The sequence below is a fragment of the Asterias amurensis genome, chromosome 7 (genome assembly GCF_032118995.1).
Source record: "Asterias amurensis chromosome 7, ASM3211899v1".
In the NCBI taxonomy this organism is placed as follows: domain Eukaryota; kingdom Metazoa; phylum Echinodermata; class Asteroidea; order Forcipulatida; family Asteriidae; genus Asterias; species Asterias amurensis.
In genome coordinates this window covers 1,754,285-1,766,766 of record NC_092654.1, presented here as the reverse complement: position 1 = coordinate 1,766,766, position 12,482 = coordinate 1,754,285, and the positions used below count along the sequence as shown (strand labels likewise).

The 12,482-nt window shown below is 41.2% G+C and overlaps 1 protein-coding gene across 4 annotated transcripts in view; it reads right to left on the bottom strand.

Moving 5' to 3' along the window:
• Window positions 1-12,482, bottom strand: part of LOC139939620 (3'-5' exoribonuclease HELZ2-like) — a 43,477-nt gene that overhangs the window by 11,199 nt on the left and 19,796 nt on the right. For all 4 annotated transcript variants that reach the window (XM_071935658.1, XM_071935661.1, XM_071935660.1 and 1 more), the window contains exons 21-28: window positions 12,010-12,245; window positions 10,689-10,919; window positions 9,587-9,959; window positions 8,522-8,803; window positions 7,940-8,050; window positions 7,495-7,570; window positions 4,925-5,214; window positions 690-4,264 (exon numbers count right to left, since the gene is read on the bottom strand). In XM_071935658.1, the coding sequence (XP_071791759.1) occupies window positions 690-4,264; window positions 4,925-5,214; window positions 7,495-7,570; window positions 7,940-8,050; window positions 8,522-8,803; window positions 9,587-9,959; window positions 10,689-10,919; window positions 12,010-12,245 (5,174 nt within the window). The remainder of the gene's footprint in view (window positions 1-689; window positions 4,265-4,924; window positions 5,215-7,494; window positions 7,571-7,939; window positions 8,051-8,521; window positions 8,804-9,586; window positions 9,960-10,688; window positions 10,920-12,009; window positions 12,246-12,482) is intronic.

Genomic DNA, 12,482 nt, shown 5'->3' with positions numbered 1-12,482 from the left:
CAATTAGCGTTTCTTATTTATTAAGTAAAACCTTAAAGAGTGATGTAAAGACCAACTTAGATGCATTTGGTTATTGAAAAGAAAGTAGATTAAGGGCACTGATTGTAAGGCATTAGTTTGTGAAATACCCAATTTGAGAGAATTGAAATATCAAATTGAGAGAATTGAAATATCAATTTGCGAGATATAAATGGGGTTCCTTCTAATCCCAATCCTCCCCATGTAGATGTGAATAAACTATAAATAATATTCATAAATACCCTTGACAGTTTCGCTATTCCTATTGATGGAGAGCGCGTCACGTGGGGGTGTTTAAACGGTTGATAATGACCAGCTGGAGCTGTTTATAATCGGTTGTTTTTGGATACTTTTGTGCGGGTTAGCCCACAACCTCGTTCCAAGGGGTGGTCGATCTCACCGTGCTATTTTAGCCACTCATCCTTAAACTGCCGTTTAAAACCTTGCAGGGTCGTGGCCGTGCCATTATCGCACGGCCATGACTACCCTTTTATTCCCTTAGTAAACTTGCGGTTACAACCATATAATAATTCTCTTTGGAGATAATGATGGCTCTGAAAAGAGCTGGTTTGGTCCTGGCATTCGAACAGTGTACTCTGCTCGTCTTCAGGAAAAAAAACAGAAAAATGCGGATACGTTTTTTTCAAAGACTGAAAAGTAGTTACACGTACCGGTCACTCGTTGCCTTGGAGAGCAACTCGATGGTACACCTTGGTCTTTTCTTGGACCTAAGCAAGACCTCAGGAAAGGGAGTTGAGTGTTGATTGATCTTGACTTGAACATTCAGTATCCAATCATCAGTCCATGGGTTGACGTCTTCCACATCAACAACTGTATGGACAACAAACGTACTTTTGCCCAGGTAAACCTCAGAGAGATTTTTGTTTTCAGTCGGTCCCCTCTTCTTCATATCGAGCCGACGTTGCAAGTTCACCTCAGGAATCAGTGGCAGATTGGTATAACGTATACACAGATAATCACCACTGTGTATCGACAGATTTCTATCGTTGCAGAAGTTCTTCGTCATCACAAACAACCCTTTGATTTGAGACGGCTCATCTTCCTTCTGGATTCGTTCCCACGTAACATCTACGTACTGAACAACACTACTTCCGCCTTCCTGGACAGTATTGTGTGCTGCGGCCATCTTCAGAATGGGCAACCATATACTCTTGTATAGTGCGATGTCCTCAGTTATTACGTCAGCCCGGAATTTGGCTACCTCAGAGAAACACTCGATGGCGTTTCCCCGATGCTCTGTGCAGAGGTGTAGCTTCGGCGTAAGAGCAAATAGTTGAACGCTTGGCATGAGTATGCCACTCTGAGTTATTGCATGGAGCTGAACATTGACGACGTCGCCTCGCTCAAAGGTGCGCATGAAGTTGACGGAGAGTGCAGGGCTGGCATCTGCCTTCTCGCAGGTTATCTCCCCAATGGGAAGATTTTGACCCGTATGTCGTCGCATTTGCGTCATTCGTTCCTGAAGCTGTTGCTCTCTTTCTGCAAGCAAGACAGCGTTTTGAATAAGATCAGGCCGATCTTCTTGAATTCCTACCAGAATCTGCTGCCATTGAGCATTAGGAACCTTTGCTACCATCTTCTCTTTGTCAAGGTTATACATCACACCATGTGGAATAGGTCGTAGTACGTCAGTGGAACCATGCATCTCAAAAATCCGCTCTTTCCAATTCAGTTCTAATTTCGTCTTGGTGTCATCGATCTCTGGTTTGCTTTTCGGCTTGAGGAGCTTTAGCGCCAATCGTCGTGTCTGCCAAGGAATAAAACGCCTGTAGGGAAACATTAAATCCAATCTCATATCTGAGACGTCGCTGACAAATACTTGGAATGTCTGAGGATCTTTCTCGAGTTTCAAGGCAAAGTTCAAAGCAAGGGTTTCCTTCTGGAAGCGTTTAGAATTGATGGCTTGATTGTTACAATGGTGGCAGATCAGTTCCAGCTCTTCTGCTACGTATGGTGGTTCTATTGGTGCAGCTCCTTGTATGGCATTCTTATTAGTCAACATGGTGATCAGGATACGATGAACAACCAAATCAAAGTAGCGTCGGATTGGCGAAGTGAAATGCGTGTAGGTCGGCATACCTAAAGAGTAATGCCCTCTCTTGTCGTCAGGCAGTTCCCCGGATCTTATGTAACCCGCTGTCTCTTGAACGAGGAAGAAATTGGTTCGGGCCACGGCAAGCTGGGGATGATTCTCATCGCTGCAGATTAGGTCAACGATTTTAGACATCTGAGGTCTGCCGTCACATATGACGAGATCGCGAAGTTTCCTCCACTTCTCCTTAATCATGGTCACATCATTAGCTTCTTCGTTTTGGACAATTACGGGAAGAGTCCTTGAATGTAGATCAACGGAGTTAGGACGGTCTCTACCGTGTTTACTCAACCACTCAGTGACTGCTTCTTCACTCGGAGGGAGCTGTCTTCGTAATGGAGCACAATCTTGGTCGGTGGTGGCCACAAAGCGTGCGATTGTTTCGTTGGCTAGGAGCATCATTTCTTCTACCATGGAATGGGACAGAGGATGCAACAGCTCTTCTTCCTCGGAGTCGTGAGAGAAAGCGTAACTTCCAATTCCTAGACGAGCTCGACGTCTCTCTTGAGCCAGATTACTCAAGATCAAGATTTTTTCTTGGATTGTGTTGTGTTTTTCCTCAGGACCATTCCTCTTGATGATTTCCTCGGCATCTTCGTAGGTCATCTGGATTCTGGACTGAATAACTGACCGTACAATATTGACCTCGCCAACAACAGCTCCGCTCTTGTCGAGAGTGACAAACACGGAGATGGTCAACCTGTCCACTCCGGGGAGCAAACTGCAAAACTTGTTGCTAAGCTGAGGGGGCAGCATGTTGATTGGGTCACCTAAAGACGAGTAGAAGGAGGTTGCTCTGCTCTTGGCTTCTTTGTCTACCGAGCTGTCTTTAGACACAAAGAAGGAAACATCGGCGATGTGGATTCCGACTTGGTAATTCCCGTCAACCATGTGAACAGTAAGAGCATCATCAATATCTCGACAGCCTGGAGGGTCGATTGTGAAGGCAGCTAGTGGTCTTGCATCAAATCGTCTGTTAATCTCCACATCTGGTATTGCCCACTTGTTCGGGAACGTCGACTGTAGTTCCTCGAGAGTGGAAGGTTTCCAGTTATCCTTCACACCATGCAGTAACTTCAGAATACGGAGACCTGTCTCTTTGTCATTGCCCTGGAGGAGTTCTTCCGTAACTACGCCAACTGGGAATGGAGCATTAGCCAACCATTTAACATACTCGACGATAAACAGCTTGTGTGGTCGATCCCTCCTAGACACCGTCACATTCCGTTCAACTTGCAAGTCATGAGTTTCTCTGTTGTGACGGTAGATGGTTACAAACACAAAGTCCGGAGATGGCCCAGTGTTCTTTTTGTTCAAGTCATTGTCTTCCGACATAATGAAGAACTTGGGCAATGTGCGGTCGATCGGGACCATCCGATTGGATTTATGCTCATCCAGTTTACAAACTGCTCTCATCATAACGGAGGATTTCGGAGCCCTCTTCAAGATACAAATGACCTGCCCGTACAACTTCTTCTTTTCATCATCAGGAACCGATAGGTTATCTTGATCTTCAAGTACTTCCACAATCACCTCATCCATGTTTAAGGCTCTTCCCCGCCTCCTCTTGCTAGTGATGGATATCTTCCCGGATGAATCTTCATCGAGTGGAATGGCGTAGGAGAGTCCCGTCTGCTCACAGCGGAAGGAGCACGTCTTGAACCTGTCTGGATGTTCCTTAACCTGATTCAATGCTGTCTGACGGGCTTTCTCGTCATGCATATCATTCCTCAAGACACCATCATCTTCTTCGGACGTGTCTTTGTTATCAAACGCAAGCACTATGCGGTCGTTTTCCTCTACCATTCGGAATTTGGGAGCTTTTCTCCTTCTGAGCCCATTTGGACGAATATCACCGTCTTCTACTTTCTCTGAATCGGCGCCGGCATTCTGCTCTTCATCAACGATCTGTTTGTAAAGCTCCTTAAGGATTCCATCCGGTAAAACCTTGTCGTCCTCACTTGTCCAGAAATCATCCTCAATTTGGTAAGTTTTCTTTTTGATGGGAAGGTCGTCGCCCATAGATGAAGATTTACCTTTGGATTTCTTGCCGGGCTGAAAGACGGGGGCGTCTGGGTTCAGCTGTTGCTTGGCTGCTTCCAACTCTTGTCGAATTCCTTCCACCGTTGTTCCCTGAGGATTTAAACAAACAAACACAATTAGAGGGTTGTTTTTTAGAATTACAATGTAGAATGAGCTGGTAAGTTCCTGTGTAGGCTGCTCCATTACTAGCTCGTGAATTATACCAAAAGTATTACCAACTGTCTTTAATTTTTTAATGAATAAAATAAAAATAAAAAACATACAAGTATTAAATCGGGTAACTTTCGACCTAATAAGTAAATGATAACCTCGTCATGGTCAATTCAGTGAATCCCAGACACAAAGGAACTCTTTAAAAACCTATCACATCTAGGAAGGAAAGGTTTGTGTCAGCGACAGGAAAGTTGGTAACTGTGTGACAAACCCATTTTATAAGAACCGCCCTACAGATGAGTTTTCACCTTTCGAGGGCTTTATTCTTCAAACAATAAACCAAACTGATAAGCAAGAAACCAAGGGGCCCTGATGGGAGGGGAGGAGCAGGCTTGAACTGTCAGCTTTGGGAGGACAAGGCGTTGGTCAGAATTGCGCTGCGTTTATTTCCTTTTATTGTTCTTCCTGGCACTTTAAACGTCCCCTAATAGAACATTATTTCAGTCTTCTCGCCTAACGTGGCCATTTTTCAAAGGACACCTACATTTAAAAATCTTAAAGTCAATGGGAAACTTTTAAAAGAAGTAACCAACTTACTGTTGGAAACAGAGTCCCCTTTTCCTCACATTTCTCCAAGTATTTCCTCCACGTCTGGGAGCATTCACCCTCCGAGCACAGGGCAGTTGGATCCCCAACGACCATGACGAGGGACTGTGCTCGGGTCATGGTTGTGTTCAGAAGCCTGTGGTCGGACAGGAACCCATAGTCGTAGATCTCATCGGGACGAGTCGCTGGACTTATACTTGATACGTAGGTTGTCATCTGGGTCTTGTTTAGCGTGCTACGTGTACGCACTGTGCTGATCACCAACACACGAAACTGCCTCCCTGTTGAGTTGTAACAAATTATTAACAGTTAGGGCCTATGTTGAAAACAGAGTTTTTTAACTACTGAAAAACAAAAACAAAATAGAAACTAGACATTAGGTGTTTGTGAACAAACACAAAGCTGTTCCGTGTTCTTTTGCTTGGATTATGAGCTAAAATGACCAAGGAGTCTATCATTGAAAAAAAGAAGAAAATGCTGAATGAGTTATGGTGCCACTTCCGGTTGACCCGGAAGTAGAGGTTGACATGGGGTCATGGTAACCTAAGGCTAATCTCCAATGCCCAAGGAGTCTCTAACTGAGAACAGTTTGAAAATCGATATTGCCACACTTTGGGTTGACCCGGAAGTAGAGGTCAACTTGGGGTCACGGTTTTTCAAAATTAATCTCCAATCCCCAAGGAGTCTTTAACTACAAACAGTCTAAAAAACGGCAGTGTACTTCTTGAGATATGGTGCTACAAAGTTTTCCCAATTAAATATGCAAATATGGGTCACGTGGTTAATTAATTACGATTTTTAACATTTTTGGGGGTCAGTGGTTTGATGTTTGATCTAGTACGATTTGATTTCACAGAACTCTTAATCACCAAACTCTGCGCTTATGATCACCATTTTCCGCTTACTGTGTTTTTCAAACATCATAGTGTCATGCATGCACACATGTTATGTTGGGCTAACAATTGAGAAAAAGAAAAGGCAACACTATCGATATAAAGATAAGAATCTAACTTAAATATTACAAAAAGAAATATTTTTTTAGTTTTGGGGGATAAAAACAATATTGATCCCCTGCGCATATTCCAACTCGCACATATCAGTGAGGTAAGCGCGACTGATGACCACTAGGCTATGAGGGCCAATGCATAATACGAGGGTTTACATGTATGTATATCAACAGAGGGGATTATGATCCGGCGAAATAATTCTTGTTTCATGATTTTGCGAACATTGTCACTAAATATGAACTGCTGACGCCTTTAACTATTAAGTAGGGTTGAAATGTAGTATTAGATGCCTTTAGGGGTTTTTGACGACGACGTTGTCGTCGTCAAAAACCCCTATTCAATTACGCACGTTCGTCCACGGAGGACGCCACCTCGGAGTCTAAATTTGACATTTTTTCACTCATTTCTCAAAAACTACAACACCACAGCAAGTAATATTTTAAGGGAAGCTTTCAACTGTCATTATCTTCAAACTGTTTAAGTTTAGTGTAATTCTGTGGACACCATGGTATGTCGACGTCGTCAAAAACCCCTATTAATATACGCACGTTCGTTAAACGAAAACCCTAAGCCTTCGTGTACAAAGCATATTAGTCCAGAACTCGGTTAGGAAACGAAGAAACAGACACTACGCTGTGGTCCAAACGTATGTAGAAAAACAAGAAAAAGAGACTTGAGTAGACTCCTCTCAAGAAGTCACAACTCATGATAGGTACATACTGAATTGCATTTACCATAGAGAATGTTTAACAATAACATGGAAGTGACTGCATCCAGTTATGTTCAAACGCGTAGACTCATCTCAAGAAGTCACAACTCATGATAGGTACATACTGTATGGCATTTACCAAAGAGAATATTTCACAATAACATGAAAGTGACTGCATCAAGTTTACAAATTAAAAATTCAAATGAAGACCACCTGGTAAATTAATGAAGAATTTTTACACTTTTTTATTAGAGTAAAGCTTAGGCTCTAAGCTTCAATTTGATATATGATTTAACTATTTTATCCTAATACTTTAGTAGGAGGGGCCTGAACAAAAACGCTGTACAAACGCTATGGGGTTTTAGGCGGAAACAAAGAATAATAATAATAATAAAAATAATAAAAATCTCGACGAAAACAAGGTCGGAACAGCTAAAAATAGCAACAATTACTCCATTCTTAAAAAGAAGACAGTGTACTGGTCCCCTTCTGGTCAAAACAAATTGTCATATAACTGCATTTTATAAGATCAATAGATATTTCTAAGGATAGCTTGAAGCTACTTTAATAAAAGAAGGTGTTATGCTACAGAGATCATTATTGTAAGTAGCTTCACTAAAGTTCTCTCAAAAATGAATTTTAGCAATGATAATAATTGTGGCTTCTGATATAGCGCACATGTCCGTCACTCAGTGACACTCCTGGCGCTGTACTCAGTGACACTCCTGGCGCTGTAACATACAGAATTTCCTGCAAGATGTGAGTCTATGCTTTGAATTATGAGACCTATGTTTTAAAGACGCTGTGGCGCAATTTGTTGAAATAACATATACACAAAACTGTACCTTGCACATTTTCGACTATTCCTACGTCGATGTGATGAAGGCGGACTTTTCGCAGCTCTTGGCGAATCAGGTTTACCTAAAGCATAGAAAAATACATTATTTTAGAGATATTCAGCTATCTGCAACCAACTTCATAGCTCTGCTTCCCGCAGGATTCTGCGCTTACTGCCCAACAAATTATATGCTTTACAGGGTGTCATAAGAACGGAATTGCGCAGTAAGAAGTTTTATGAAATTGGGCCTTGATCAATGTTTTGTTGATCAACAGGTGAACTTGCTGGTCAATTATCCATTTTGACAACTGTCCAAGTAGAGCCTTTTTTTTACCGTCATTCCTATGTGAATATGAGACAAAGTTCCCAGTTCACTTTTGCTAATATCTTTGCACTTAAAATAATGTTTTACAACAAAAACAAATATTATATTATTATTTTAAAAAACATACCTGCATCTTGTAGGGAGTAACAATGGCGATACTGTTCTTGTCAACTGCCCCCCACTTTTCCTCTGGCCAGTTGTTGTGTAGGAATTGAACGTTGACCACTAGCTGGTCCACCTGAAAAATCAACGCACATTGACAATTAGATTTGAGATAAATATTTTATTATCAGTAATGCTTAGGGTCAAGGATAAGTGGATTGTAATTAAATTCAGTTAATTTTTTTATTTTACTCTTTAATGTTGATTTTCCTTTCTATTTCAGCTGATGTTAGTTAAGCTCACCTCCTGTTTGCCAATGTTTTGTTCGCAAACCACTTAAACATACACCTAAGGGCGAATGGCCTATAGGTGCAGTTTTCATTGTGTATACAAAGTGAATTTAAACTTGCAATCTACAGAAGTCTTTATTCTGTATCAAAGGTAAGCTTGACAATTTTGATGGAATAAAAATTTTGAAAAGTAAAAGATTTAAAATGTAAGACAACACACTTGGCGCGATAAATAAAGCTGTTATCTTGCACGTGTCTGCAATGCAATAGCGTTTGAATCCATTTTTTTCACACGGATTTCCGTGTTACAAATTTACCTCGTGTTGATTAATATACGAAGCTCCCATTGGTTGATCTTGACCCTTGACCGTACAGAACAACAAAGGATGTTTGAATCCCGGAAACGGTTCGTGTTTAATCACCGCAGTCATTGTCTTTTCAGCCGATGTTCCGAGGTAGAATGCTCGGGAAATGAAGTTCAAGATGTCCTGGTTTGTCCGGTAGTTGGAATGGAGAAGTATTCTGCCCACTTTCATGTAGAACAGACGCTCGAGGAGCGACATGTTGAACTTAGCTTGGCGAGCTCGGCGTGAAAATACCTACAAAACAAAATAGCAGCATGAAACAATTACATGTTAAGGTTTAGGTTTTAGGAAATTAAGCTTGAGCACTGCAGTTGTAATTACTCCAATACAGGCATGCAACTGTAACTTTACCAAAAAAAGAGGTAATTACAAAATTTCAATGGTTTGTATGGTATTTTTTTTTTATTCTGAATGGTAAAACTGAGATTTAAAGGCAGTGGACACTATTGGTAATTACTCAAAATAATTATCAGCATAAAACCTCACTTGGTAATGAGTAATGGGGGGAGGTTGATAGTATAAAACATTGTGAGAGACAGCTCCCTCTGAAGTGACGTAGTTATCGAGAAAGAAGTAATTTTCCACGAATTTGATTTCGAGACCTCAAGTTTAGAATTTGAGGTCTCGAAATCAAGCATCTGAAAGCACACAGCTTCGTGTGACAAGGGTGTTTTTTCTTTCATAGTTATCTCGCAACTCCGATGACCAATCAAGCTCAAATTTTCACAAGTTTGTTATTTTATGCATATGTTGAGATACACCGAGTGAGAAGACTGGTCTTTGACAATTCCCAATAGTGTCCACTGTCTTTAAAAAAAAAAAAGAAAAAATCACCTGATCCAAGGAAAAGTTGCATGCCTGCCAATACCGTTTTGATTGTACTGATTATTAAAATTACCTCTTTCTTCAGTGTCAAATTTTTGTAAACCTATTGTAACGCTCAAAAAGTCACTGGTTAAAAATTGACGTCGATCAATTGGCATACTTGATTACTCATTTGAGTTATATAAAACTCACTTTTTGACTCATCTGCACATGATCCCCAGCGAGTACTACGCATGTATCTCCTGTAGCCAAGGTCAAAGGTTGAAGTGTTTCAGTCTCCAATGCGTGTCCAGCTTCGTCAATCAAGATATGGGTGAAGTGTCCCTTTAACTTAGCGGGTGACAGCTTATGTGACGTTGTGATGGTCGTGATGACAATACTGCTCGCTTTGATCTCATTTGCTGTCAGATTTCGAATCGCTCCATCTGTAATGAAAGCGTACTTCCGTGCTGTCTCTGGGATTGTTTTGATTGGTCGGTATTTTGCGTAGACACGGGCCATCTTGACAAGGCCATTGCTCCCTACAAACTCGTCAAAGTGTTGAGTGATGTACAAATCTGCGGCACTTTAACAACAAAGAAAGTTTTTTTTGTGTTACAAGACGGAGTGATGAAAACACTGCTCAATTCTTATATTGGCTTAAACTAAATTGCATTTAGTATTTAAAGATATTGCTTTAAAACAAAATAAAAAGACTTGAAACTGCTTAGAATGGAAACTTGGATAAAATGTTTAAAATATTAGTTGCCACTTTTGTTTGTTCGTAGGTGTACAGAATTCTAAAATATAATTTACTGACTTCAAAAATCTTCCGCCACCCTTGATTAAAACAAACATATTTGTGAAAGTTTTTGTTTTTTGTTTTAATGCAAGTCGCCAGACACACAAGGCCTGAAGACCACTTCAAGGTGTGGGCTACAATCAACAATTTTTTCCAGGGGTCGTTTGCCACCTTCTCCTAGGGCTGAAACAGGGTTACCCCCCTTTACAGTCCATACGGATGTAGGCTTGGGTATCATCCATCAGAAGCCTGGCTGGTAGAGCATAAAAGTATCTTAAGTGCTATTCACACGACATAAATTTAACTGGGATCCCTTGCTTAGTTTAAGCATGGTTGTAAAATGTACCAATATTTTACAAAAGAACTTAGACAGTAGAAACAATTGTTGCCCTTTCGCACGGGGAACATTTTGTAAAATTTTACAGACAAGCTACAATTTAGCAAGGGACCCTTGCTAAAACGCCTCTCGTGTGAAAGGGGCTTATGTGTTATTAAGCACGTTCTTATCTTCACCTGTTTGTGTATGTACAGATGAGGATTTTGCAATCAGGACGTGCTCTCAGGGTGTTTATAACCGCTTTCGCCAAGGTGCGTGTCTTGCCGGTCCCAAAGGGACCATACACCAATAGGGGTCCAACACCAGACATGCGTTGGGCTTTGGCGCCTCCATGCTCCTCGATGAATCGCCCTGCTCGCTGTTGATGGCGGTCACCTGATGTGTCATGTGAGTCGGGTGTAGGGAATCTTAAAACAATTTAAAGGAAAACAAGATTGGTTACGAAAAGACTTGGATAACAATTTTTAAAAATGTTATGAATACCGAACTGCTTTTCTAGCCACCGGGCAATCTCGGTTGTCTAGTTGGTATAACACTGCTCTAGAATTTAATAGATGTTAAATTTGCATCGGGGATAAAGAATATTAATTTTTGGTTTTTACCCATATACACCGATGTGTGTAGCACTGTATACTGAGTACTTTCCCGAGTCCTGTGAAAAAAAATCACAGGCATTTTACTCGGGTGGGATTCGAACCCACGACCTTTGCATTCTAGAGCAGTGTCATACCAACTAGACCACCGAGATTGCCCGGTAGCTAGAGGCAGTTCGAATCCTATGTTTTAGCAGCGGGTACTGCAAACGATTTAATAGATGTTAAATCTTTATCCCCGATGCAAATTTAACATCTATTAAATCGTTTGCAGTACCCGCTGCTAAAACATAGGATTCGAACTGCCTCTAGCTACCGGGCAATCTCGGTGGTCTAGTTGGTATGACACTGCTCTAGAATGCAAAGGTCGTGGGTTCGAATCCCACCCGAGTAAAATGCCTGTGATTTTTTTCACAGGACTCGGGAAAGTACTGAGTATACAGTGCTACACACATCGGTGTATATGGGTAAAAACCAAAAATTAATATGCTCTAGAATTGCAACCAGCAGCATCTTTCTTGAAAGAATAAAATGACTACACAACAATAAAATTGTCGTTAAGGCACTGGACACCTTTGGTAAATGTCAAAGGCATCCGCATAAAATAACAAACCTGTGAAAGTTTTAACTCAATGGGTCGTCGTCGAAGAACAAACACCCTTGTTGCACAAGTTGTGAGCTTTCAGATGCTTGAATTTGAGACCTCAACTGAGGTCAATTCATACATTTTAGTGAGAAATTACCTCTTTCTCAGAGACTACATCACTTCAGAAGGAGCCATTTCTCACAATGTTTTATCAACAGCTCTCTTTATTGCTCATTACTAAGTAAGTTTTAATGCTAACAATTACTGTGAGTAATAACCAATGGTATCCGGTGCCTTTAATGCTCACGTTGTACTCACATATGTGGTTTATCTTTTGGCGGGAAAACCATATCCATATTTTGCAAGTTCCCCACGGCGGAATGCATGTAGCAGAATGGGAGTCTGTTTATCTGCAGTTGAATCTGGACATCGTACTCAGCGCCACTTTGAAGTTTCTCTTTAGTGACACACGCTGTGCTGAGCTGTAAGTACAGACTATCGTGTTCACTCCTGCCGAGCTCATTCTGGTCTCGGAGAATCAGGGCTTCGTAAATCTGGAGAAAATAATAATAATAATAATAACTGTATTTATAAAGCGCCATTTTCCAAAGGATACAAAGCGCCAAGTATTTACTGCAAGCTGACTGGGACGAACCATGTAATGGTTTACAAGGAGCTGGGGCCCAATATCCTGCCAATCCAGCCAGGAACACTGGGTTCTTTTACGTGCATTACACAACACACGGGACCAACAAATTTACATCCCATCTGAAGGACGAAGCAATGGTTAA